This window comes from Strongylocentrotus purpuratus, unplaced genomic scaffold, assembly GCF_000002235.5.
Source record: "Strongylocentrotus purpuratus isolate Spur 01 unplaced genomic scaffold, Spur_5.0 spur5_scaffold_8, whole genome shotgun sequence".
Classification (NCBI taxonomy): Eukaryota; Metazoa; Echinodermata; class Echinoidea; order Camarodonta; family Strongylocentrotidae; genus Strongylocentrotus; species Strongylocentrotus purpuratus.
In genome coordinates, this window is record NW_022145614.1 from 33,547,246 (window position 1) to 33,574,997 (window position 27,752).

General features: G+C 37.2%; 1 protein-coding gene across 3 annotated transcripts; it reads left to right on the top strand.

The window, feature by feature from the left end:
• Window positions 1-10,507: 10,507 nt before the first annotated feature.
• On the top strand, window positions 10,508-26,682 carry LOC588561 (lathosterol oxidase). Of its 3 annotated transcripts, XM_030975261.1 has the most exons (5): window positions 10,508-10,652; window positions 15,950-16,013; window positions 20,625-20,855; window positions 24,164-24,296; window positions 25,007-26,682. In XM_030975261.1, exons 3-5 carry the CDS (start codon window positions 20,643-20,645, stop codon window positions 25,576-25,578), a joined length of 918 nt encoding a protein of 305 aa, XP_030831121.1. In that variant the 5' UTR covers window positions 10,508-10,652; window positions 15,950-16,013; window positions 20,625-20,642; the 3' UTR covers window positions 25,579-26,682. The 3 variants fall into 3 exon arrangements, with proteins under 3 accessions (XP_030831121.1, XP_030831122.1, XP_030831120.1); XM_030975262.1 differs by lacking the exon at window positions 15,950-16,013 and having other exon boundaries at window positions 10,508-10,664; XM_030975260.1 differs by lacking the exon at window positions 15,950-16,013 and having other exon boundaries at window positions 10,509-10,652.
• The last annotated feature ends 1,070 nt before the right edge of the window (window positions 26,683-27,752 follow it).

A 27,752-nucleotide genomic window follows, 5' to 3' on the forward strand; every position in this document is an offset into this window, starting at 1 on the left:
GAGGTAAACATAGTATGTGCTGATTCATTATTCTTGCTTTAAGCCTTTCTCATACATTTTGGTGGGGAATCTTGTAGATTAATTGGCAAGAATGTAATAAATCTCTCAGAATAACTCAACATTTATTCTTGGGGTGAGATTTCCTTTAAAGGGATAGTTGAGTTCTGTTTTAGACAGCAAATGCCTTCAAAGTACATGGTTATTGCTCTTATACTTATCTATGACATTTATAGTGCCGTTTTAGAACCTAAAATTGCTATGAAAGTAATTTTAGACCCCAAAATGTGTGAAATTTAGCCAACACGATCATACCAATTTAGCTCCACTTTAAAAAAAACACGGTGACCGTTAATTAATCATTTAATTAAAAAAATAACAATAGACGAGCCGGCTAATTGTGAGTAATATAAGCAACACGGAAATGCCAACAACAAAAAGCCAACATCGGCATTGGCTGAAATACGACGTAAAAGGCGTTATTTCGTTTTTTTTAACGTTTTTTTTCAAATTTTTCAAAATATCTAATATTTGTGATGGTAACTTTTAAATTGTTTATTATGCCACTTGTATAATGTACCAAGCATTTCATTCCAAATATATTATTATGTGTTGTTGTTTGTTGAGATGTCATCATATGAATGGGGATGATGATTACGATGATAATTTTCTATGCAGTTCAACCGCTTCTGTTATCAATCCTGAAACTGAAAATCTTTATGATGACGTGCATTTCCATTTCCGAAGTAATTAATATTTGCAGGTTTGAATCCCGCATTGATTTGTCTAAGATTTAATCTGCTTGAAATTTGCGAATAATGATCTTAAACTTTCCCAAAATAACAGAATATATCACCCAGTGTGGGTCTAGTTCACAGTACTTTTACCGACAGCTGCTTTCACAGGCAAGCCGAGCCCCTCTCAGGCGCCCACCCAGCCGCCCACTCAGGGTTCGTGCAGATAGTAAAAATGAATTATTCAGAAGATTGTAACATTCCCTTTGCAACAATGCCATTATTAAGGTTACAAACATTGTTAAACCTTTGCTACGGTACTCTAACTGTATGTGGTGCAATTGATGAATCTTGTTTTCATCCATATAAAATGGGTAGGTCACCTATTGATATGTGAGTGACACTGGCAAACTGACTCCAAGCCAAGTCCACTGATCCTTATCCATTATGGGTAATGTATTAGTTTGATTAATTTGGTGTCACTCTATCTAGTGTGACTGGGGGATCAGTTTGTTGCTTGGATCTGACCATTATGTCCTACATGTACACAATTTTATAGATTATCAGTTTGTATCCGCTTTGTTGAATCTTGCCAATGTTGCTACAACAGCACTAGTATGATATCAAACAAGGGGATCGATCCCTGCTGTGTCATGGTAACCATCACTTTTATTACATGCATCAATATAATCATGACCCACTCCAACTCGTGAAAACATCCTTTTCAAAAATTTGAACTGTAAGTTGGTCAAATAACAGACATAACTTATATTCCCACCTTCATTTCTTTTCTAATATGGGTTGTACATACTACCCATCAGATGTGGTTGAAATATCTAGATAAGCAATGAAAACAAACACTCTGAAATGTTTCAAATGACGTTAAAGGTAACTTTGGCATTCTTTCCATAGGTGCATGATGTAGAAATTTGTGAAACATACACAACTTGAAACTTGTAACTACTACCACATTACTCATATAGTATATTTTTCCATAGGATACACAGGCTCAGACTGGGATTGTTAGACTGGGATTGTCAAAGGCAGTAAAGATCAATTGACATGTAATGTAAGGCTTCTTGTGTTCATTGTAATATTTCAATGAAATATATAGCCAGGATCTTAACTGAATTGACATTAACCTTCATACTGTGTACCATTACAAAGCAACCTATTTAGGAGCCCCATTCTTCTATAGGCTTCTATGCACATCAGACTGCATTGATCACACCCAAATCAGCTTCAATGCATGTCATGCGAGTGACTTCAGTTTTTTTTTTCCCAAAAAATATTTGTAAAATGTTTTTTACAGTGTTATAAAGGAATAATGCCAGTATGTGCATAGGTTTCCATATACATTAATTACCGACCATTCGGGTGATGTTTAAAGTGAATGAAATATTTTTAAAAAGCGGCTCCTGATGTTATTAGGAAGCATGTTTACAGCTTTATGATTCTTTCCAAGAAAATCCCAACTAAATTCTACTCTTAAAGATAAATTAATTATTTTGGTTTAGTGTCTCTAATTATTTTTTTTCTTAAAAAATCCTGTTAAATGAAAGAAATGTAATGGCCTCAATAGGTAGCAAGGCAAATTGTAGCATTTTTAATTTGAAGACTTTCCTGAATGTAATAGGTAGAAATGCTGGTGATTTGTTGTTGTTGTCAGGCGCGTTCACAGGGGGGGGGGGGGGGGGAGTGGGGTTTTTGGGGGTTAAACTCCCCCCTTTGGTATTTTTATGTGCGTTAACCCCCTTAAAGGTACTATGTCCCATTTGCAGGCCAAAAAAATGAAAAAAGTTAAATTCCAACTGCATTTGAAAGATAATACTTATTTAGAACTTCCCTAAAAAAAGGTGGGGCTTGAAAATGTCTTCAAGTGGGAAAATAATGACTATCAGTTGTCAAATCAACTTTAGGGCTATAGAGCCCAAAAGTAATAGTCTTGATTTTCAGACAATTGTACCGAATGGTCATACGTTTTATGCTGCGCAAAGATTCAATCAGTTTAATCTTGGCCATCACAAGAAGTGGGTTATTTATGTAGACAAATGCTCATGCACCCTTTACAACTCTTTTCATGTATGTTATTACCAAAGAAGAAAAAAAGCCAGTCAGTCACTCAATAGTGTCTGACAGTGAAGTCTAGCAAGTAAACGGGTTTCCTTGCATAATTTGAATATGAGGACACTGCTAACGTTTACATTTCACAGATAGGACATACATGACATATTCATAATTCCTGCAAAGTTCTACAGAATTTGAGGTTGGCTGCAAAAGGGACATAGAACCTCCCCCCTTTGGATTTTTTTTTTTTTTTTTTACTTATGAAAAAGAAAAAAAAATTATTCCCATGGCTGACCTAAAACAGGTGACCCTACCCTCCCCCCCCCCAACGGAGTAAAATGTCAAATTTCCAAATTTCAAGACCAAAATTAAAAAAAAAAAAATGTCCTTTTAACCCCCCCCCCCCCCCCCCCCCCTCCCCCCGCTTATTCAGCGGTCAGCTGATTCGTTGCGATTTTTTGGGGACCAAAAAAAAAAAAAAAGTGTCCTCTTACCCCACCTATGTGACTCCGCCTAAATGCAGTTAAAATCATGACTTGAATTATTCTTAAATGCCTATTATTAGTAGTTGGCATGAGAAAGGAACAACTTTTGAATAGAAATACATTGTGCAATATTATACTACAGCTGTACCATTATTTTAACTTTGGCAAAGTTCAAAAATATCATTTTTTTTCTTGGGGGGGGGGGGGAGAGAAAATTAATGGACCAACAATGTGGGAAACAGGGAAACTTAATAATATAACAGTTTCCTTTTTTCCCACAAGATGATGTATACAGAGTAAGATGCAGAGGGTCTCTTATCCTATCAGTGTTGTTTATCAAGATTTGTCTAACCTTGTGCCATTTTGTCATGCCTCAGTCATTGTATGTACATCGATGTGATTCATATATATTCTATAGATGCTTTAGTGCATGGATTAAAAGTGTACCAATCGCCCAAAAATATTTAGTTCTGTATTTCGAGTTCCTTGTGGAAAATACTGTAGCCAAAATAAACTTCTAATATTACTTCTGTAAAGAGATTTTGCAAGTTTATGCATTTTTTGCACAGTTTTATGTGATTCTTTATTTTCTTCATACTCAATCTTTTCAGTTGGTGGCCCATAAAATGCCTGGTGAAGTTTTTGAGGTTGATTTCTACACTCTAGCTAGCGGTATACACAAATGACATCTTAGTTGATTTCTACACTCTAGCTAGCTGTTTATATACAAACAAATGACATCTTGGGTAATTAGTTCACCTTACTTAAGGTCACATAAATGACCAGCCGTAGATGAAAGACCTCATTGTCAACGAAACAGAGTTAAATCTTTTGTCAATTATGTTTGTTGCTACGGCAGGCAGCCAGTGAAAACAAATTCGTTTAATCAAATTATTGAAATGCAAGCATTACTTTGAACAAACAGAACATTGCTATTCCTCAGCTTATTTTTCCTGATTAAGGTGTCATATGAAAGGGCAGAAATGAACTTTCTAGAAATATGATTTTCTCTTTGAAATTCGGATACCATCCGCCAAATGAATTTTGGTCCCCTTCCTTCAAATTGATTTTAATCACTCATGCGTGAAATATGCATCATATGAGTTGGATCAAATGAAAGAGGAGGGTCTAAGCTTTACAAATATGTGTCATTTAGTTATTATAATTGTCGGATTAAGTTATGATAAAACAGCAATAATTCTTGGTTTCGTTTGTTCTGGGACGCACTGTGTAAGAACCCGCGCTATTATTATTTATATGGTTATTATTATCATTATTATTATTATTATTTTTGTTGTTGTTATTATTATCATTATTATTATTTTTTTTTTTGTTATTGCAGTTTTATTATTATTATTATGTCTTTTTTATCATAATATTTCTGTCTAAAGCCTTCAAGCTAATTGTATTCAGTTGTACACGTACATGCATGTTCATTCATTGTTTTATTTATAAGAGGCTGAATTATCTACAAAGAGACTTGTTCATTGCAAAAGTGGGCTGATTCAATGTATTTTTGTACATATATTGCCATTAAAATAAATTGATAGAATACTGTATATCAAAGTGTTTTGAATACTTTTTTGTCCAAGAAGAAAAGCTGTCATAGTTAATTGCAATATCTTTCAAATATTGTCCCATATTTAATTTGTTTGCTCTGTGTACTATGGATCATTCATAAAGGCCCTTTCAGATATGACTCGGCAAACGGTGTTGATTAAACAAATTCTGATGTTAAGTGTAATTAATACGTACGCTTTGTGTTTATCTTATAATATGTTATATATCTAGCTGTGAATGCACGCAACAATAATAGTAATAAATTAAATGAATAAATAAATAAGTAAATCAGTTTATGTAGATCTTATGAACATCTTCAGTATATATTAAGATTAATATATAAACATATGTCTGATGTCACAGAAAAAGCCCCCCCCCCCCCCCCAGTTATATTTGGCAAGTATGCCCATATGTATATAAATGCCGTTTCCTTTCCTTTTCTCGCCTGTAGCTAGCTTTCAGCTTACCGTGAAAGTATGTCAATTTTGTTATTGTATTTATTTCTCTCGAGCTCTCTCTCTCCCTCTCCCGCCCCCTCTCTCTATTTCTTTATCCCGCTTAACCCTTACTGTACTGGGGGGGGGGGCCTGGGAGGCCCCCCCCCCTCAACATTTTTGGAGATCGCACCGCAACCGCTTGGAATTTTGAATTGTCGTTTCATGACATTTTTTCCTCAAGTCTTACGCACATTCTGATACCATTTTCGTTGAAATCAGATATACCTGTAAGGTGTTACATAACAATTAGTATGCGCATGTCGTCAAAAAGTGCTATAATTGCATATATTCATGTACAAGCAGAAATGTGAAGATATGAATTGATATCAAATTGCTTTTATATGTTTCTCAAAGTAACTTGATGTATTTCAGAACAAAAGAATACATTAGAAATAAAACAATAGATATAATAAGAAATAAAAAACAATAAAATACATAAGAAAATAAATAGTTGAAAATCGCATCAAATTTGCATAAATTATCATTATTAATTACATCAAATAACTATTTTGTGTTAGAAAAGAAGTTTCATATGAATAATGAGTTTCAACATTAAAAAAGTGGAGTCTGACAATTTTTGTAATGATTCTAGTTCACTATATATATTACCAGATTTGATATTCATGAATGCGTATTCATAATTTTTGCAAATTAACCTATGCATTTTCAAATATAAAAATAATGAAACCTCATGAATTTGAGATGAAGGAAACATTTATTTAATACATTTGCAAGATTATTCACAAGTCTACGGACAAATATGTAGAGTTTTCTGTAAAATGCATAAAATTAGCATTTTGCATAATTAATTAGGCTATAACGACAAAAATTTGCATATTAGGAAAAAACTAATTATACCATCTTGTTCCTTACGTAAATATCTACAAACATGCACATTTTCGCACTCATCGGACATTCGACGGCAGAGATCATAGGGGGGGGGGGGCTTCCCAGCCCCCCCCCCCCCCCAGTCAGAGAGTGCTCGATCATAGCCCAGTACAGTAAGGGTTAATCATCTCCCCCTTTTGTAGGCCTACATAGTCTCTTCTCCCCACCTTGTTTTAATTACTCACCCATGCTTATAATCATATGGTTATAGTTTATAGTTATTTGTTTTAGTAGCACCTTTGACGAACACGTATTGTATTAATCTATTATATAACCAGACTTTTTTTTTTTTGTCTAGGATTGTTTTGAGGTACCAGACCTTTACAAGCTAAGCTTTTTTAAGGTCTCCTCGATCGTCTTTCTTCTTTTTTTCTTCTTCTTCTTCTTCTTCTTCATTTAAATGTATTATATGAACTTGTTCCATTATAAGTGTTCCTTTTATATACTCTTACATCAGGCGCGTACGCAGGATTTTTTCAAGGGGGGGGTTTTAACATTTATAAATCGGTCCGAAAATTTCGCAACGACTCAGCCAGCCGCTGAATAAGCGGGGGGGGGGGGGGGGGGGGGGGGGGTAAGAGGACACTTTTTTTTTTTTTTTTGGTCTCGAAATTTGGAAATTTGACATTTTGCTCCGTTGGGGGGGGGGGTAAGGTCACCTTTTTTAGGTCGGCCATGGGAATATTTTTTTTATTTTTTATTTTTTTTAATAATTAAAAAAAAAAAAAAAAAAAAAAAAAAAAAAAAATCCAAAAGGGGGGGGGTTTTAGGTTTTTTTTTAGGGGGGTTTACACACAAAAAATTTCCAAAGGGGGGGGGGGTTAAACCCCCCAAACCCCCCCCCCCCCCCCCCCCCCTTGCGTACGCGCCTGTCTTACATGTTAGGGGAAGACCTCGTAAAGGCTTTCTAGACGATGTAATCATACAATGTGGAGCAACAGGGTATGAAACGATGAAACGGTTGGCTCAAGACCGAGGAACTTGGAGAGAAACTTGGAGAGAAACACTTGATATAGAATTTTGAATGGGTCACTGAACCTGTCATAAACTGACAGATCACTATTGATGATGATGTTATAAAATTGTTAATTATATTACATTCATGTTGGACTTAACATGCACACATCTGACATCCCACAAAGCGCGATGACGGTTTCCAAAACGTCCGTCCAAAAGGGTTCATTCGTTAAATGCAACGAAGAGGGTGTGTCATTTTCTCAGCTGATTGGGCGCGCGTCACGCTGAGATCAAAACAATTATGACCTGAGGTCAAATCATCATCATGTAAGATATCGTATGATCGTTGCACGCAGTGTAATGTGGCGCAGCCGAAAATGATCGCGGCCGTGCAAGACAGAGAGGTGGCCAGCCCACATAGCGTATTGAGAGAGATAGTTGTGACATTCATGAGTTCGCAAGCTCGGCCATATCGAGACCCCACTGCCTACTGGTTTCAACTGGAATTTCGACCTGCGTTTTAAAGACAAACATTCCACATCGTGGCTTAGCTCAATAACATTTAAGTCATAGCCCTGCAAATGTACAGATTCATGAAAAGAAAGGGCAAAATTGTCTATAGTCATTTTGTCAATCTGACCACTTTGCATTTGGCGCCATGCAGGAATTTAGAAACACGTGCGTATACATCGGGTACAAATTGCATGGGCAAATCTTAAATTTATTATTACCAGGAGGTTCAAGTCTCACCTCCCTGTTATTACCATATCACAGTTTTATGGCCTTGGAATTTGAGACGGGATATTTCATTAAAACAATATGGCAGTAAAGAAAATGAAAATTGGAGGTTTGTTTAGGAACAAAGGTGCACCAGCTGGCGCGATCCCCCTCTATTTCCAACTTAGGCCTGCATTCCGGTATGGGCCCCAAAATTGCCGGCCCTTTAACACATGCATGCTGCCTAGTGGAACTTAGGAAGAGTACCCCCCCCCCCCCCGTGATAATGAGTGCCTGTTTTCAAATCTGTATCTGATATATGCCACTTTTATTATGATAAGTGTCCAATGTCCCTCAAGTTCCCCTTGTAAAAATTAAGTGCCACTTTTGTTATCTGGAATGATCGCATCCTTTTGGGTACGTACGTGAAGGGTATATTTATAAACTCCGATAAGTGCCCTTTTACTTTGACATGACTTGTGCATCTTTTCCTTTCCAATAAATGCCATTTCCCTTTTCTTATATTTAGGTTTTTTTGTTGACTCTATCATTCCCCTTCAGAAATATGAGAGCACAACATAATTATTTATAATACAACAATACGGAAAGATATATAAAACAAAACCTAAAGTGGTAGGCCGGTTACTCACAACAAACTGTCGATCTAAATATAACTGCCTTTCTTTCTTGAAAAAGGGGCAGACAAAAACATAGTGAAATTGATCTCCCAAAACCTTTAAATCACAACAAGGACATTCAATTTTACTTTCTTCAGGATTACTTTCAAACCTTCCATTATTAATTAGTAAACGGTGTGACCTGTATCGGAATCGACACAAATTGATTGCACCTCGATCTTCTATTCAACTTGATACTTTTCAAATAAAATTTTGTTCTTGATAATGTCAGTCAACCTGAGAATGAAGAATCCATGTATTACTGAATCTACCCCCTTAATTGCCTTTAATTGCCACAAATTTCCTAGCCCTATTTAAGTTCCACAAAGGACAACCATTAAGATAATTGAGAATGGGTACCTCTTTCCTTTAAGTAATTTTAAAAGATTATATAGAATCTGAATGGAAATTTATAATGACTACCTTTTAATTACTACTTACTTTTGGCAAAAAACTTACCATTCAGTAAATATACATTTTAACTGAACATCAATTTTAGTACGGCCTGTCTCAACATGAATCATAAAGTCAGGTGTATATTTAAGTGCCACTTTTTACTTTAAAAAGTGCATCGATCAGAGGCGGCGGGGAGACTTCCAATGTGTGGGGGCACCAACGAAAAGGGCACTTTCTGGAAAAAAGGGCACCTTCAAAGGGAAATCTCAAAGCGAAATTATACAATTTTTTTTAGACATTGTTATATACCCCTATATTCATATTACGGTGATTACATTATCATGGATGATTTCAATATTTGTTTCTCGTTATACATCACACTTTGCTTTTGGGTGTGAGGGTCTGAAAATTCATTTGCGAGCAAGCAAAGCGAGCGATGAAAATTTAAAAAAATTTGAGATCGCAGAGCGAACAATTACATCTTATAAAGAGGCAAAACCCGACCCTGGCACTCACCAGGGATGAAAAAGGCACTTATGAGATTTGTCGACGGAAAAGAGGCACCCATCAGATTTTGATAGGAGCATTTATAAGAAGTGAAAAGGGGCATTTATGAAAAAGGGATAGGTTCCTTATTACAAAAGAAAAGGGGCACGTATCATTGTTAAAATGGTAATTTTCACTAGGAGGAAAGGGGGCACTGACCATAATTATATTAAAAGAGGTACTTATGAAAAAGAATAAGAGGCACTATGAAGGGAAATGTGAATTTGTTGAAAGAAAAGGGGCACCGATCAGATATGGGCATTTATCGGAGTTGAAAGGGGGCTTTGATGAAAAGGAAAAGGAGGAAGTGGCTCTTAATTAAAAAGAACTGGCACATGTTAAAATTAAAGGGAGACTCTTATCAGAGATGAAAAGGGGTAATTATGAGAAAGGGGAGGGTCACTTATAAGAAGGAAAAAGTATCGTTTATTAGGAAGGAAAAGGGGAACTTTTCCTATGTAAAATGATGGGCACTTCAAAGGGGCAATGATTCTATAATTATGTAAGAAGGAGCCCTTTTTGGGTACTTCAAAAGTGTGTGTGTGGGGGGGGGGGGCACTGTGCCCCCCTGCCCCGGGGAGCGCCGCCTCTGGCCTCGATCTTGACCTTAAAAATGCCCATTTTCGCCTCTCATAATTATATACGTGTCCTTAAATGATAAATATACATGTCAGAGCCAACTCGCCTCGTATAGACTATTTATATAAATACAGTATCAGGGTGATATGAGAATTATAAAAAAAAAAAAAAAGATCACTGTCATTGTCAATTTGTCTTTGTACGTCATAATTATGCAGCTCCAAAATAGTTCTCTGAATTCCACATACAATATGGGAGGCAACTTTCGATCGCGAGCTCCATGAATCAATTAATTACGCAAGTTCCGGTGGTGTAACTATCTTTCTCAATTCAGCCAGACCAGCTATGCCCCCCACAGCGACAAGTACGGAGTTCGTAATATACGTGCAAGTGCTAGTACGTGCAGTGCAGTGGCGTTTGTTTTTAGGATAGTTACCGCGGAGCCGCTCCGAGCGCTGCAGCTGGTGCATGCTTGATATGATCGTCCGTCCAGCACCTCTTAATTGCTAGAGCAGGCTTCAACATATCCTCATCTTGCTGCTGTTTAGCACGGTAAGCTATAAAGTAAGAGTAAGAAGAGTGACATAGACCTCTAATTATTATTGTAATAGCCTAGAACAGTGGAATACGTACGTAGACTCTAGAACTTGGAAGTAGAACTCAGAAGAGAAAATGCTGTAGAAAATATAGACGGCCTACACACAGCACAGTGGAAGCTCCGACGCCGATGCCGAAGGCGCCGGTGTTGGAGCTTCCCGGAGTTAAGTCTTTCTTAGCTACGTGTGCTCACTTCATTATGAACATGATGAATGATGCTTGGCCTTTGGTTTTGTCACTTTTAATTTACCATGTGTTCCCTTGCTTCTGATTGGGTTATTCTACTGAAAGTCATTTGTTCTGCATGAGGAATAAATTCTGGCGCTAGTGAATAGTTATAGTGTAGATCTACTTGCTGGCGTGGCCGTGGAGAGTCTAGTCTAGACCGAAAGCATCAGTCTCTATACCGTCGGTTGTTCCACTGAGACTACGTCTGGCTCCACTAGACCTCCGGTTATAGAGACAGAACGATCGCCTATGCCAGCCTATGTTGAAGATATCACGGCTAGATTTTAGCCGTTAGGCCCCTCCCACTGTCCCACAAACATGAACAAACTTGCCACGGCCGTATTGTTATGCCCCCAAAATTCCCCAAAATGTCATTTTACCTCGTGCATATCCAATTTTACATTAGGCCTAGGCTATAATACATCAGTTCCACTTACTAACTTGATTGAAATAATCCGTTTAATGGTCCCTTTTAAGGAAATTATGGGTCAAAATCGACATCCATGTTGAAAATCTTGCAAGCCGTGTTAAACTCTCGCTGCCCTCAATCTCATCCCTTCTAGTCTACGCCGAAGGCAAAGATGATTACGAAGGAAAAACTGTGATAACGCCATTACGAACCTGTAGATGGCGCACAGTTTTTCCTTCATAATCATCTTTGCCTTCGGCGTAGACTAGAAGGGATGAGATTGACGGCAGCGAGAGTTTAACACGGCTTGCAAGATTTTCAACATGGATGTCGATTTTGACCCATAATTTCCTTAAAAAGGACCATTAAACGGATTATTTCAATCAAGTTAGTAAGTGGAACCGATGTATTATAGCCTAGAGTAAAGGAGCCGGTAATCGGCCAGCTCCAGTTTTCGGCCGATTGGTTGGATGCAAGGTAAAATCACTCTAAAATACATCGCATAATAATAGCATAACACATATCCCACACATACCATACCATGCCAGTGTCACTGAAGAACCACATTTGCAATGGAAAATATATCCTAAAATATCACCTAAAAAGGTCCCGCTACCCAAATCTGAAAAATCAAGTATCTTACGCGTGTCTGTAAGAAATATGGGTACCATAAAATGAGCTTTATTTCAAGTATTTTTCAGATTTAGAGCCCGATTTTGTGCTAGTCGCAAGCTCAAAAGTATCTCATCGCATGTATTAAATCAATGCAGCCGCACACCGCGACGCACACACAATATCTCTGTCTAATTCAGATTCCAACTTCCGATCACCGCTGTGCCTGTCTTCGGCCAGGCGAGCACCAGGGAGCTCCGGCGTGGGATACCTGCTCCGCCCGCCTTAGACCGAAAGCTTCAGTCTCTATAATCGTCGGTTGTTCCACTGAGACTACGTCTGGCTCCACTAGACCTCCGGTTATAGAGACAGAACGATCGCCTATGCCAGCCTGTGTTGAACTTATTCCGCTAGATTTTAGCCGCTAGGCCCCTCCCACAAACTTGCCACGGCCGTATTGTTATGCCCCCAAAATCCCCCAAAATGTCATTTTACCTCGTTCATTTCCAATTTTAAATTAGGCCTATGCTATAATACATCGGTTCCACTTACTAACTTGATTGATATAATCCGTTTAATGGTCCCTTTTAAGGAAATTATCGTCAAAATCGACATCCATGTTGAAAATCTTGCAAGCCGTGTTAAACTCTCGCTGCCGTCATCCCTTCTAGTCTACGCCGAAGGCAAAATGATTATGAAGGAAAAACTGTGCGCCATCTACACGTTCGTAATGGCGTTATCACAGTTTTTCCTTCATAATCATTTTGCCTTCGGCGTAGACTAGAAGGGATGAGATTGACGGCAGCGAGAGTTTAACACGGCTTGCAAGATTTTCAACATGGATGTCGATTTTGACCGATAATTTCCTTAAAAGGGACCATTAAACGGATTATATCAATCAAGTTAGTAAGTGGAACCGATGTATTATAGCCTAGGTCTAATTTAAAATTGGAAATGAACGAGGTAAAATGACCTTTTGGGGGATTTTGGGGGCATAACAATACGGCCGTGGCAAGTTTGTGGGAGGGGCCTAGCGGCTAAAATCTAGCGGAATAAGTTCAACACAGGCTGGCATAGGCAGTCGTTCAGTCTCTATAACCGGAGGTCTAGTGGAGCCAGACGTAGTCTCAGTGGAACAACCGACGATTATAGAGACTGAAGCTTTCGGTCTACGCCCGCCTGTGCTGTACATCAGCGCGGAAACGCACGGCGCGCGCGAGCGCTTCCTATTGACTTTGTACATGCAGCCGTAAAAAGAAACGCTCGGCCGATAACTGGCTCCAAAACAGTGAAAATTGAAATGTATATTGTCATGGCAATTCATGATTTTTTTCTGGGATTCTTTTTTTGTTTAAATAATAATAATATTTGCTTCATGATTTGAACAAGAAATGATAATAAATAGGAAGTAAAGAGTCCTAAAAATAGGATTTCGTCTTAAGTGGCCGAAAACGGGCTCCTTTACTCTAGGCCTAATGTAAAATTGGATATGCACGAGGTAAAATGACATTTTGGGGGATTTTGGGGGCATAACAATACGGCCGTGGCAAGTTTGTTCATGTTTGTGGGAGGGGCCTAACGGCTAAAATCTAGCCGTGATATCTTCAACATAGGCTGGCATAGGCGATCGTTCAGTCTCTATAACCGGAGGTCTAGTGGAGCCAGACGTAGTCTCAGTGGAACAACCGACGGTATAGAGACTGAAGCTTTCGGTCTAGATCTAGTCTATCTAGATGGTATACCAAATTTTCCGTCTCTTTCGTTTTTTAAGCATCTTATTTGGGTAGGGTTGGCTTTCTCTTTAGAGACGGAAGCCGACTATACGCATTCACTTTCAAACACCAAGGCCATGATTTATGGCCATATTTTTATGCCCCCAAAATTCATTTTAGACCATGGGCCGAGTAGTGAATATCTCCCTATTTCTTCGTTTTCGTGACCCACGTCTGGTTAGCCTTAAGGGCTCCCTTGAAATGTTTTTTATGATATTATTCAAGGAGCCTTAATTTGCTCCCATAGGGTCCCGTGGAGAGGTAGGTAAACAACATCTCAAATGGGTCCAAAATCACACTTTCTCGCACCTGACCAATATTGGACAGTGGCTTTGATGAATTTTATGATATTTCTTCTCCTAACTACCTACTGAATTTTAAAATCGGAGGTAAAAATAAGGAAATAATAGCAATTTTCTTACCAGACCGATACAGCTCAGCTCCCTTTTCACGTGTATCGTATGAATTCACGATCTCTACACAATGGTGATGACCTCTGACTGGCACTTCCGTGATTGTGCTGCTTCCGTATAATGCGCTGTATGAGTGTTATTCAGCGCATTATACGGAAGCAGCACATTTACGAAGCGCCAGTCAGAGGTCATCACCATTGTGTAGAGATCGTGAATTCACACGGTACACGTGAAAAGGGAGCTGAGCTGTATCGGTCTGGTAAGAAAATTGCTATTATTTCCTTATTTTTACCTCCAATTTTAAAATTCAGTAGGTAGTTGGGAGAAGAAATATCATAAAATTCATCAAAGCCACTGTCCAATATTGGTCGGGTGCGAGAAAGTGTGATTTTGGACCCATTTGAGGTGTTGTTTACCTACCTCTCCACGGGACCCTATGGGAGCAAATTAAGGCTCCCTTGAATAATATCATAAAAAAACATTTTGAGGGAGCCCTTAAGGCTACCTCTGGTAACTACCCAATTTTTTGTCTGAGAGGAGATAAAAACTCATAGAATAAAAATTCATAACTCGGCAAAGCCGAAAGTTGCACACTAATTAGTATTCATAATAAATAGAAATTAAGCATATCAACAGCGTCCTCTACGTCAATAAAATGAAAGACATGTAGAAACGTATGGGGACAAGGTAAATAAAAACTGCAAATTTGTGATAAATATATGTTTGGTATAAAAGCAAAAATAATAATAATATTAATAATAATGATGAACAACATCAATATCAATAATAATATTTATATTAATAATAATCATCATTATCATCATCATTATCATCATCATTATCATTATCATCATCATCATCATTATCATCATTATTATCATCATCATTGTCATCATTATCATCATCATTATCATCATCATTATCATCATCATCATTATCATCATCGAGCTTCATTTTACATCTCGTGTCACCTTTTTTTTTCACATTACACCTACTCTTTCACTGACAGTTCACTCGGTCTTTGAAGTTTGAACTGCATAATCATGATGCAATCATATCGCCTGGTAATGCATTCATAATTATATGAAACAAGTCAATAAATTCAAATCATATTCTCATTGTCACATGGAATTTTTGTATTGATTTATTTTGGGTCGTACATGACGTCTTGTAATCCTTTTGAGATAATCCAACATATTCAATGGATAATTTTGACTAATGAAACTGACTTCAATATTTACAACCTCTGTTAATTTCATTAACTTTTACATCCTAGAAATATCTTGATCTACACATTTGTTCAACCACTCCAAAAATATCCAATCGTTCAAGTTGAAAATGTTATACTCTAAATTTTCTTTTCTCTCTACTTAAGCGAGATCCATGGGGGAAATTACTTTTCAGAGTGGAACATTCATGCTTTGAAAAACTCATACCAAGAGCATATTGATTTAAATATATCACTAAAAATGTACATAACAGCACAGTTAATAAGTGAGGATATGAGCTTAAATTGTACAGTAATCATGGTATCTAATGGCAATACCATCCAGGCAACAGATATGACAGATGAGTCTGTAGAAGAAGAAATATCAGAAAATACAAGACAAAGTTTGTAATATTGTTAATAATAATAATAATAATAGCTCGTTCTTATATAGCGCTTTTCAGGACCGGAGGCCCTCACAAAGCGCTTTACAGATAAGTATAAGTATAAGTATAAGATAAGTATATTATTACTCATGTACATGTACACCTTTTGTTTTTAACTATTTCACCTGCGACATTCTTCTCATCTCAGTACGCTTTCTTTTATAGATGTTTGGAGCATCCAGATGTTTTTCTTAATTACAATCAAACAACCCCTGCAGTAACAAAAGTAGTAAGTTACAGTTGATAACAATATTGCTTGATTGCTTTGCTCACTATAGCTCTATGACATCATTAAGTTTTGTTTTCGGAAAAATCTTAAACCCTGCAACATTCGATAGGCTGACAATTTGGTAGCGCTCACTTGCTCCTCAGGACATTTTTTTTTACACATCCTTGAAGCAGGAAAAATTTGCCTATCAAACACTAAACCAAAGCATAGTTAATTATATAGGGTCACATAAAAATAACTTAATTACTTCATACATTTCAATTAATTAACCATCTGTTCAAAGAAAATACAGATAAATCTTGTGATACTGCTTTCTGTGGGATATGGATATAAAAATTCACCAGCAGAAGAATTTTTTTTTGTGGAAGATTTCCAGAAATTAGAATATGTGAAACAGTCAAATTAAATTCTTCAATAGGATACATGTACAGTGTATATGTTGTAGATCATAAAACAAACTTGAAATGGTAAATGGCAATACATAATTTTATGTGGTTATGACTGTCTGAAGAATACTGACTAGCAACTTTTGATGTCACAGCTGATTCCCAAACTATTAACCAAAAAAATAATTCAGAGATTTTGTTAGTAAAAGATGGAATAATTACATACACAGTAATTACCTCCTGCCCTTGTGTAAGATGAATCCATCGCTTTGTGATACAGGTATAATAAGTAAGTTTGACACCACAATTATATTTTGATTTTATGGAAGAAATGTTGTTCCTTGAGCAAGACATCCATATCAGTTGCAAACGTATAAAAATATAAAATACAGTGTACCAACCCTCTACTATTTGAACACAATGCTTCAACGATTTGCAATATGAATATGATATTCTGATATACTTATTCTGGTTCGTTATCTCAAATTCATTTGATTGCTGTCTAAAGAAAAATTAAAATCAAATGAGACACAAATATGCACGAGTTGAATTGCGCTAACAAAATGAATTCTACACGTCTTCATCTTCAGTGTCTGTGTTCTCATCAAAGCATCTTCCATCAAGTGGATTTTCACAATCAGTACACTTGCACAGATCGGTGCATGGCACATTATGCTGCCGGCAAGAGCATCTTCCCTTGTTTTTCCCACTTGGGACCTTGCAGTTTGTCTTCTTGCAAGTGCACTGGGTTAGTTCTAGCACACTGCTAGGGGCAGGGGGTTGTTCTCCCCAGACAACATCTGTTCCTCCATCTTTCACTTTCCAACCATGACCATGTGGACTTGGAATGTCAGGGTTCTGCTCTAGACAAAATGTGTGTACTGTCGCCTGATAATTTTGCAGAAATTGCGATAGCATTCAGCACAGTAACCTGGAATGGCACGTTGTCTCCTATGTTTGTAAAAATGAAATAATGATAAAAGATAGATATCATAACAATTAAGAATTTCTGACAGTTTGAAGATAATGCTGCAATTGCCGGGGATACTTGATGTGCATTTCTTGTGATAAGGAGGAAATAGCTTGCTATGCTTGACAAGCAGTGAAGTTTAAACTCGTTAAGTGGAAAACAGTGACATTCCAAGGTAAGATTATGGGTGGTTTTTCCACAATGCCATTGTTGAGGATGGCTGAGTGCATGTCTAGATTTAATATATTTCAATTCCTATTTCCAGTTGGTCATGCTAGTCAATGCCAAATAATAACACCCCCTATGCAATGATCTTGAGTATCTCCATTCTCCAGTGAACTTTGATGAATTTACAAAAACAATTTAAGATTAAGACTCTAAAATTGACCTAGCTCAGACCAATTTAATCTGTCTCTAGCTTGATAACCTCTTAATTCTGTCCGCCTTAAAAACAAACAATAACATACGATTGCGATCGGTATAGACCTCTAGATCTTTGCCTTAGTTATGATATATATCCAGGGCAGGGCCTAGGCTCGTACTCCAAGATCGGTTGAACTTTTTTAGACCCCTCCCCAGGACGTCGATCAATTACATGTATGTGCCCCCCAAACATCAAACTCTGGCTATGGATCCGACTACAACCCAACCATATTTCAATAAGCGGCCACCGAACAAGAAGCAGATAATATTGGTCTTACTTAGTACCGTGACAGAGGCCATGGCCTCAGGAGAAAATTAACAAGGTAAATTCAGTTTCACTGTTCATACTAGGTGAAGGTCTACAGACTTAGTTACAGAGTACGCATAACTTTTCAGCAATTTTGGCTGTGAGATTACAATGTAAATAAAGCCAATAGCCCTCCCACCCCTTACAAAAAAAAAAAACACTTACCTCCCACTCCTTTCGTCATGATCATTATCACAGAGCTGTTCCCTGTCGATGTCTTGCTCTTCAGTAGCAGTCAGTGGCGGATCCAGGGGGGGGGGGCCCGGGGGGCCTGGGCCCCCCCTTGAGAAAAAAATCATGTAAAATCACGTGATTTTAACCTTTTTTGGGGTTGGGCCCCCCCCCCTGGGTCTCAAAGGGGGGGGGGGGTGCAAATTGAAATTTTTTTGAGGATCAAAAAAAAAAATTATGCTCACCTCCCCCCCCCCCCCCCCCCCCCCCCCCCCCACTGAGCGAATTTTTGGCCAGTGCGTTTTTCAAATTTTCGGGAGCAAAAAAAAAAAAGTTGGGCCCCCTCCCCTAAGAAATCCTGGATCCGCGCCTGGTAGCAGTTGGCGTTTGTACACTGTCCCAGTCATAGCGATCTGCTTTGTATGCAATCTTACTTTCGTTGGTATTTCCGCTTTTTTTCCATAGATTTGCACATTCCTTGAATTTTTTCTAAGAGGAATAACTCTGCTATGAGTTGCAACAACATGCATGCAACAAAATCCTGAAATTGCACCCTCACAATCGTCTGCAGATGCGCTGCTGGTAACATCAACGTTCGACGATGAATGCATCGCCATGTTCGCTGTATGCGCCTTCATGAAACGATTCATGTGATTGGTTGATATGTGTGGAATAATCCGATGCCCACATGAAAGAGGAAATGTAATTGGCTTACATTTTCAAGATTTTGGACTCAAAATTCACGTTTTTTTCATCTTTTCTAAATAATGGTGGGGTTTCAGGAATGCCGAGTTATCTTTTGTGCATCTACACATATTTTTGTATCATACTGTCTCAATAAATATTAGTTACTTTCGATGGGTCACGAAAGTTAAGAATTTTGGCCAATGGCCCTGGTCTATTTTAGCTCGTGCATATCCAATTTTAGACCGAAAACTTCAGTCTCTCTAATTGTCGGTTGTTCCACTGAGACTACGTCTGGCTCCACTAGACCTCCGGTCAACCAATTTCAATTTTATTAAAGAAATGACCCAATCAGACGGTTATTTCTGTCTAATCCAATTTATATTAGGCCCTAATATTTTAAATTAGGCCTAGGCTATAATACATCGGTTGCACTTACCAACTTGACTGAAATAATCTGTTTAATGGTCCCTTTTTAGGAAATTATGGGTCAAAATTGACATCCATGTTGAAAATCTTGCAAGACGTATTTTAACTCTCGCTGCGCATGACGTCATCTAAATCTCATTCCTTCTAGTCTACGCCAAAGGCAAAATGATTATGAAGGAAAAACTGCGCGAGCTACACGTTCGTAATGTCGTTATCACAGTTTTTCTTTTCACGGCAAACCGCTGCACAATTCAACATTACAATTGCATACCGTATAGCGTACCGACAGTGAGGTGCGGGGCCGTGGCCACGCATATGTAAAGTTAGCGACTGTAATCTCAGATCCTCATAAAATTCATGAGAGTAATTCATCAAAACGGTCGTTAACTTTAGGCGCGCGCCAGGCCACGCACTCCACCGTCGGTATAAAATTTACTGTGCAGCGGTTTTCCGTGCTTTAATAATAATTTTTTAGCATTTGTGGAACATGAACATGATAAGCTTTAGAATACATATTTAGAACTATATTAATTGTAGTTCTTTATATGAATGTCATCAACTTTTCTCTGATGACTCTGCTAACTTTCTAGCCAGTGGTGGACTATACCATGTTCACCCATCAACATCAATTCTCTTTTAGAATCTACAGCTTTATAATTATGAAAAGTGAGGAAAGTGAATTTTAAAGAAGTATTAATCTGCACATATTTTCTTGCTTGTGTACCATCAATTCTCAATGTTTGGCCTGCCAGGCCTGCATAATACTAGTTTTGAAAGTTTTGAAGTTCATCCCTTTTCTAATTCTATTATCACTTCATAATAACCCTGCCTGAGTAATTGAGTTTTGACTATGAGTTGTGGGAATCCTTGTTTATTTTTTGAACTTCTCGTGGATAAGTTACATGTATACCAAATCTCAATATTTTTGTAATGTAACCTGTTAGTGTTTTATAATAGCGGTAAGGCACAATCATTCTTTTCTGCAAATCTATCCTTGACTGAACAATACAAGACATACTGTTGTTGTTGTTGTTGAGTTATCGGCGCTATCCATCGGCAAGCTACCTGTACTTTGTACTTTGTACTCCACAGTACCGCCTGCCATGCCTATCATCCTATGGCAGTTACATCGAACGGGTATTCACAGTTGGTAGCAGAATACAGGTAGAGCCAAGATAAAACAGTCAGTTGTGTAGCTTATTGTCCCTGATCATATACATTTTCCTTTTCTTTTGCTTCAGATAAAAGTATTTGTTACCATGGATATTGTACTGAATGCTGTGGATACATACCTCCTCACGCCAAACAAAGTCTACCCAGAAGCATGGTCAGAGGACTACTGGCTCCGACAGACCATAACCCTCTTTGTAGTCGTCAATCTTGGAGGTGCTCTCCTATATTTTATTTCAGCTGGGTTCAATTATGTCTTCATCTTTGATCATCGACTGATGCAGCACCCCAAAATTTTAAAGGTTGGTACATATATTTCTTATTAAATGGAGAAGTACACCCTGATAATTATCTGGTATTAATAAAAGCAGAAAAAACAAGAGAAACAAATTTGTGAAAGTTTGAGCAGTATCCAATTACAAATAGAAAAGTTATGAGTTTTTGATGTTGTCATCAGTGAAACACAAATTAGCAACACTGTCACATATCATTATCTCGCAAGGTCCTTTCCACTTGGCTCTGTACAGAAAATTTCATAAAATTTCATATTTTTGTCTCGCCTGCATAGCAAAAGCAAAACCCTAGGCACCGCTTTTCCTGTATTAAGATGTACAGCTGTTCATTTCCTATAAACACGTTAGACAATAGACTGTTTTTCCGGAGACCTGACATTCTCGCGAAGAGATAGACTCCTCCCACTTTTGTCGGTGACTAGTTCAAGTCACTTATCGTGGGTGGGGTGACAAAACCTTACATCTCAATTTTTTGAGATTTTGATTTTTTTGCATAATTTTGTACCTAATGGCCTACGACACCACCTGATAAATCCATGTAACGCCTCCTCTGTTTATTCACACATTCCATTCCACACAAACACCCTTAAACTAAACCTCGTAACTTTAACCCCCTTTGAAACTGCACTGACAAAACCTCGTAACATAAGATAAGTAATTCCTTTTCCTCGTAACTCACACACGGCCTAACAGTACCGAAGTTAGTGTATTCAAATCCTCGTAACTTATTCGACCAAAACCTCGTAACTCATTCAGAGTTGAAAGAAAGAACTCGTATCTCAATTTGAATAAAAACTAAAAACTTGTATCTCAATGTATATAAACGCATAAACCTTGTAACTCACTTTCAATTATAAAAACAATTATTTTACTGTATTTCAACAATGACATTAAAAATTGTATAAATATTCCAGTTTTAAAAAGAAAGGACGGTGTCACAGCACTAAATTTGTTGAGACAGGAAAGTTTTTTAGGATGTGCTGTTAGTTTTACTCGTCTATAGGGCCGCCCAACCTCTGAGAGAATCAGCTACTAGTTTGAAATGTTCTAAAATAATTAATCTTCGTTTGTAACTACTGGAGCTTCGGCTGACTTTTATAATTAATAAAGTGGACTTCAACTATATGTCCGAGCTTCTTTCGTTTTCATTTTGTTTCTGAAATTGTTGTCACCGACCCATTAACGGGCCCATTACAGTCATTTCAGGTCAACTAACTTACAAGTTACATGTAGACTATGTTGTGGCATCAACATCAAAAACTTAACCAAAGGTTAGGATTTTGAATTTTTAACATAATTTTGAAAGTATGCATTCCTCTTTGATGAAACTTGAGCATAGGGATTATAAAGTACCCCCAATCATGTGATTAGTCATTTAGGTGAAAAAGTCAAGGCTAAATGTAATTTCAGGGCTGCAAACTTACAGTTTGTTGTGGCATCAACATCAATTCAAGATTTTGAATTTTTAGTATAATTTCAAAACGGTTTGTTCAAATTCCATGAAACTTGTATTTTCAAGTACTGGTATCACAAATCATAATATGACACAAATTCCAGGTCACAAAGTCAAGATCAAAGGTCATTTTAGTTCAGTAGACTTGGATTATGTTTATATTATAAATCAATTTTTGTTATTTGTTCATATTTCATTAAAGTTATCAATCTTAGTACAAATAATAGTAAATAATTCTTCTGATGATTCTTAGTCAATATTTACTTCAAAATGCTGATTATATTCAGAGGATTTCATTTTTAGGGGCCTCTTAATGGGCCACCCTGCCTATAAATAATGTCCTTAGCTCAATTTTTCATCATATTGAATTGCGCAATGCAGGCGAGACCACTGAGAGCGTTTTCCTTGTTATTGATAAGGGAATAGATTTGTTTCATACAGGGGTTGTATAAAAACATATTTAAAACATTATGATTAGCAGGACAAATCATGACAACGTCATGTTATTTCCATGATTGGAATTCCATCTCTTGTAAACCGTGACTTGAGACATGTCTCCCCCAAAATCACAAGGGATGAGGAATTATCAATAGGGCATACTGATCAGGAAGTGTCTATAATGTCAACACTGAGACTCTACAGTACAATGACGGATTAGATTATTTTCTGTAGACCCACTGTCAACACTGACCGCGGTCACACTGACGACCATTAAAAAGCTCAGCATGAAGAGACGTAAGGGCCTGAGGAGCTAGCCACAGTAAAAACAAAAAACAAACCCAAAAGCAATAATAATGATGGCATTTTGTTAAAACATGGTCCTTTTTACTTGTAGTGTGAAAACATGCCCATACCTGACAAAATGTTGATTGCTAGCCTTTTTTGCAAACTCTTGTGCTTATTTACCTCATACACTGTATTAATAAAAAGTGTTGGGTCAAGACGAGATTTTTTTGTATTGGTTTTTCAGAAAATGTCTTTTAAACTGGACTCAACACTTCGGCACTAAGAGGGGCCTCTTACACAAGCGATACACCCAACCCTTCTGGAATTCGGGCATAATTATTCACAAAAGTTTGTGTAATGTGAAAACCCGACCAGAGGTGAAGACCAGATGGAACGAAGTAGCCAGTCAGCTGATAATTCAGTGCTTTACTAAATCAGAGTTCTTTATTTACCCTTCTCCCTATGCAAGCAGACATGCTGCCCCCTACCAGGTGTATGATCTGGGAGTAGGCGAGTAGCTCCTTACAGTAAAACTACCATCTGATGGTACTTAAGCATTTGTGTTCTTCACTGGGCCTGAAGCCCTGGGGCAGGATCCTGAAAGTTGATCTGATATTAAAGTTCCCATATCTACAGGTCTAGTTGGCATGAGGTGTGTTATTTGTTTATAAATGAGGAGTTAAAGAGAAAGTTGAGTTCTGGGAAGAGGTAGAAAATAATTTGTGAGCGTTATCATTCTTATTATGCAAGTGTGGAAGAACATCAGATAAGACATGTTCCCTGAAAAGCATGGCTCTTCAAATGCCTTCATATTCTAAATATGTCATGTAACATCGTAAAACTCAGGGGTAGGATTTTTACGCCATGTATTTGTGTTGTCCCATATACATCTTTCTGTGTACAGTGTTTGTAACTTTCCCAAGACTTGGCCAAATTTCTTATCATTTTGATGATTCCAGAACATTGCAATACACATGAATTCTTATATGCTAGATGATCAACCTTTTCTGGTCGATTCCACACCGTTTCTTTCACAATGCAATCGCATGACCAGAACTCAACTTCATCTTTAAAGAGTTGTGATATCCTGAAGTTACAGGTGAACTATTCAATCCATGTTTCTCTTTATATTTAACAGAATCAAATCCAAAAAGAGATAATGTACACACTGTGGTCTATTCCTTTCATGGGCATCCTGACAGTCGTCATGTTTATGCTAGAGGTCAGAGGTCATAGCCAGCTTTATGATAGCTTCAGTGAGAGTCAGCTTGGTATGTATATATACACACTACCTACTTTGCTCTGTAGACATGCAATTGGATCGGTCTCATGGTACATGCAGATGTCTTGCTATATAATTATAACACGAAAGGGGGATGGACGAACCGGAACGTATGGATGACCTAAATACATGACTGTGGCGCTACTGTGGGCAGGCAGAGGCCTGCAAAAGGGTTATAGTTTAAATGTGTTTATGCCTCTGTTCACCGAAGGTGATGCTGGAGGCATTGTTTTGGGGTTGTCTGTTCATCCGTACGTCTCGCTTTCTCATGTTCAAAGCTCATCCAGTGTCAGCTGAATTCATTGTACATGATTTAGATACAAGGTTTTGTTGCCCCTACGGAGATCTAAAAACAATAATTATCGGCAAGGTTTTGTTGCCCCTACGAAAATCTAAAAACAATAATTATCGGCAAGGTTTTGTTGCCCGTACGGAGATCTAAAAACAATAATTATCGACAAGGTTTTGTTGACCCTCCGGAGATCTAAAAACAATAATGCTTGAGAATTTACACACTTGTAAAAATATGTGTATTTTCAAAACGGTAAAATGAAACCGCCCATATACTTTTAACAGTTAAACGTTTAGCACAAAAACCATAATGACTCGGGCTTAGTATCTAGTATTTGTCATGTATTTTGTTCTAATTATTATTAATTATATTTTGTTCTAATTTTTCTTCATCCTCTTATTTTGTAGGATGGCTTCGTCTGCCATGGGAAGTGTTGTCATTTCTTTTCTTCACTGATATGTGTATCTACTGGATCCATCGCTATCTCCATCATCCCCTGATCTACAAACATCTTCATAAGGGCCATCATATGTGGAAGGTTCCAACTCCATTTGCTAGCCATGCTTTTCACCCTATTGATGGCTTCCTACAGAGCCTTCCATATCATCTTTATCCTTTCATCTTTCCCCTTCACAAAGGAGTTTACCTAACCATGTTTGTCTTTGTTAACTTTTGGACAGTGAGTATCCATGATGGTGATTATCGTGTGCCAGATGCAATAAAGCCATTCATTAATGGTTCAGCCCATCATACAGATCATCATCTCTTCTATAATTATAATTATGGTCAGTTTTTCACCCTTTGGGATAGGTTGGGAGGATCCTTCAGAAACCCCTCTTCATTTGAGGGTAATGGCCCTTTAGAAGATGTCCTTAAGCTTGCTAACACTGGGCCTCTTTCCTGTCAGAGCAAGGCAAAATCAGAGATGAATCTAGGTCCCTCTAGTGAAGAAAACAACTACAATCTTCGGAAACGCTAGGTGATCATTTAATTCATTCATGACAGTGATTTTTGAAGAGCTAAATTGATCAGCTATTTCTCTAACTAGCACAGCTGTTATTTTCTGGTATCAATTGAATATACGCTTTCCTAATGTTGGTATTGTAGCTGAAAAGAAAATAAAAGGACAGAAATGGTTTTGTTTTTTATTGACATCTTTGAATGTTAAACAGTGAATTTGTACTTTCTAATGGTTCTCCAATTAAGTGATATGCATACAAATTGTTTAATGAAAATTTGGGGCAACATATATGTATGACATTATTTGATATATCAAGTGTGTGCAATTTTTGAAGAATTTGTGTTCTATCTGTTTATGCATGGGGTAAATACTGTAGAACTGTGAATTCGAAGTTGTTGGGCCTAATCACAAAGTATGGTGTTTTTACTTGAAGGAGATAAATAATCATGAAAAGTTGATTTCATGTAAATCCATACATTGATTATACATGCAGATATATGAGATATGCTTAGGGCTTGTTTGGGGCAATTCCAGCATAGCGCACATGACATTTAGAACATTTTCATTAATTTAAGAGTTTAACAAAAAATTAAGAGTCCTAAAACTTAGTTCAGTCACACACATTTGACTATCGGTGTAAATTTCACAGTATGAAACAGAATAGTTCAGAACAGAAATAGACTCCTCATAACCTTAATTGACGTTACACAAATGGACAAGGATTTTTAGCTCACTGTTTTCAGTTTGAATAGTCAGTCATTTTGGGGGAATTCAACAAACTTAGTTTGTGTATTAACAAAAGCTTTTAATCATACTCTAAACACAGATACACAACAATTGGATATATTTATTTTTCTTGCAATAGCTAGATATTTAGCGTAACAGACAGGACATTTTTGTCTGCATTTTATAAACGCCTATTTATGTAGCTTTGCTTTAAGAAGTTCAATGTTTTATGAAAAGCTTATCAGTATTTATCTTTGATCCCTTCAACATAATTTATTACCAAATAATCAAATCTTAAGTGCTTGTGTGAATTAATGAGATAAAAAGATTGTATATTGTGACTAAAAATGTTGCTGTATTTGCCCTTAAATTAAGGGTATTTAAAAAAAAAAAAAATCATGCCTGGATATTACCTCTTCCCATTCATGTACTACTCAAAGTGACAAGCTTGTTAACTCTTTGGCCCGAATTCACAAAGCAAGGTTTGAGCTCAGACCAAGGTTTGACCTCAAACCTCCTTTTGTTTCGCCAAACCTCCTTTTGTTATTTACAAACCAGGTTTGTAAATAACAAAAGGAGGTTTGGCGAAACAAAAGGAGGTTTGAGGTCGAACCTTGGTCTGAGCTCAAACCTTGCTTTGTGAATTCGGGCCTTTATGTTTGATACCAAATTTGCCACAGTTGCATACATGTACACCTTTCTGGAGTTGTTGCCAATTGTATGATTTTTTTTACTTTTTAGCCAGTGAACATTTCCATGGAATAGCCCTTTAATCTTATGTCTTGTTCATACCATGTTAGTAAAATCAAAGGAATTGAAAAATACATGTTATGCCTTGTGGAGATGAATCTAATTTTGATTATGATTATATAATATTTGTTTAAATCTGTTATAAAGCGGTCATAGTTAAAGGAAAACATATGTTGCTTTAAAAAAAGGAGTATTTTGTATTTACCACTAGCATTAACAAAATTGACCACTAGCGCCATGCAGTGTAATAGCAAAGCGTATCGAGCTGTCACATGTACAAAATGATGGGGGAATGTCAAAATTTTTATTTTGTAAAATAGAGAATCATTTGTTAAAAAGAATGTCCATTGTTTTGAAAATGGAAGTGTAAAGTTGATAGTGTCCATACTCCTGTCTGTTGGTCAACTGTTCATAGTTAACTGCACATCACTCAATTTAGGTAACAAGGTCAATACCCACAATACCAGGACTTTCCTTATTTGTACTTTATTTCATCACCATCTAAAACATTTGATCAGAAGATTTAAAAGGCCATCAGATTATTTAATTCAAATATTAAATCTGAACAATATCCATAATTTGTAAGCTGGAATGATTTCTTATAAACAACGTGCAAGTAATAATTTCTTGTTTTTTCTCGTTTCTTTTGCATCTGGCAGTGAATTTGTTTTCTTTCTGTTTACTGCATAGGAGAAAATATTGTGAGTCAAATAGAT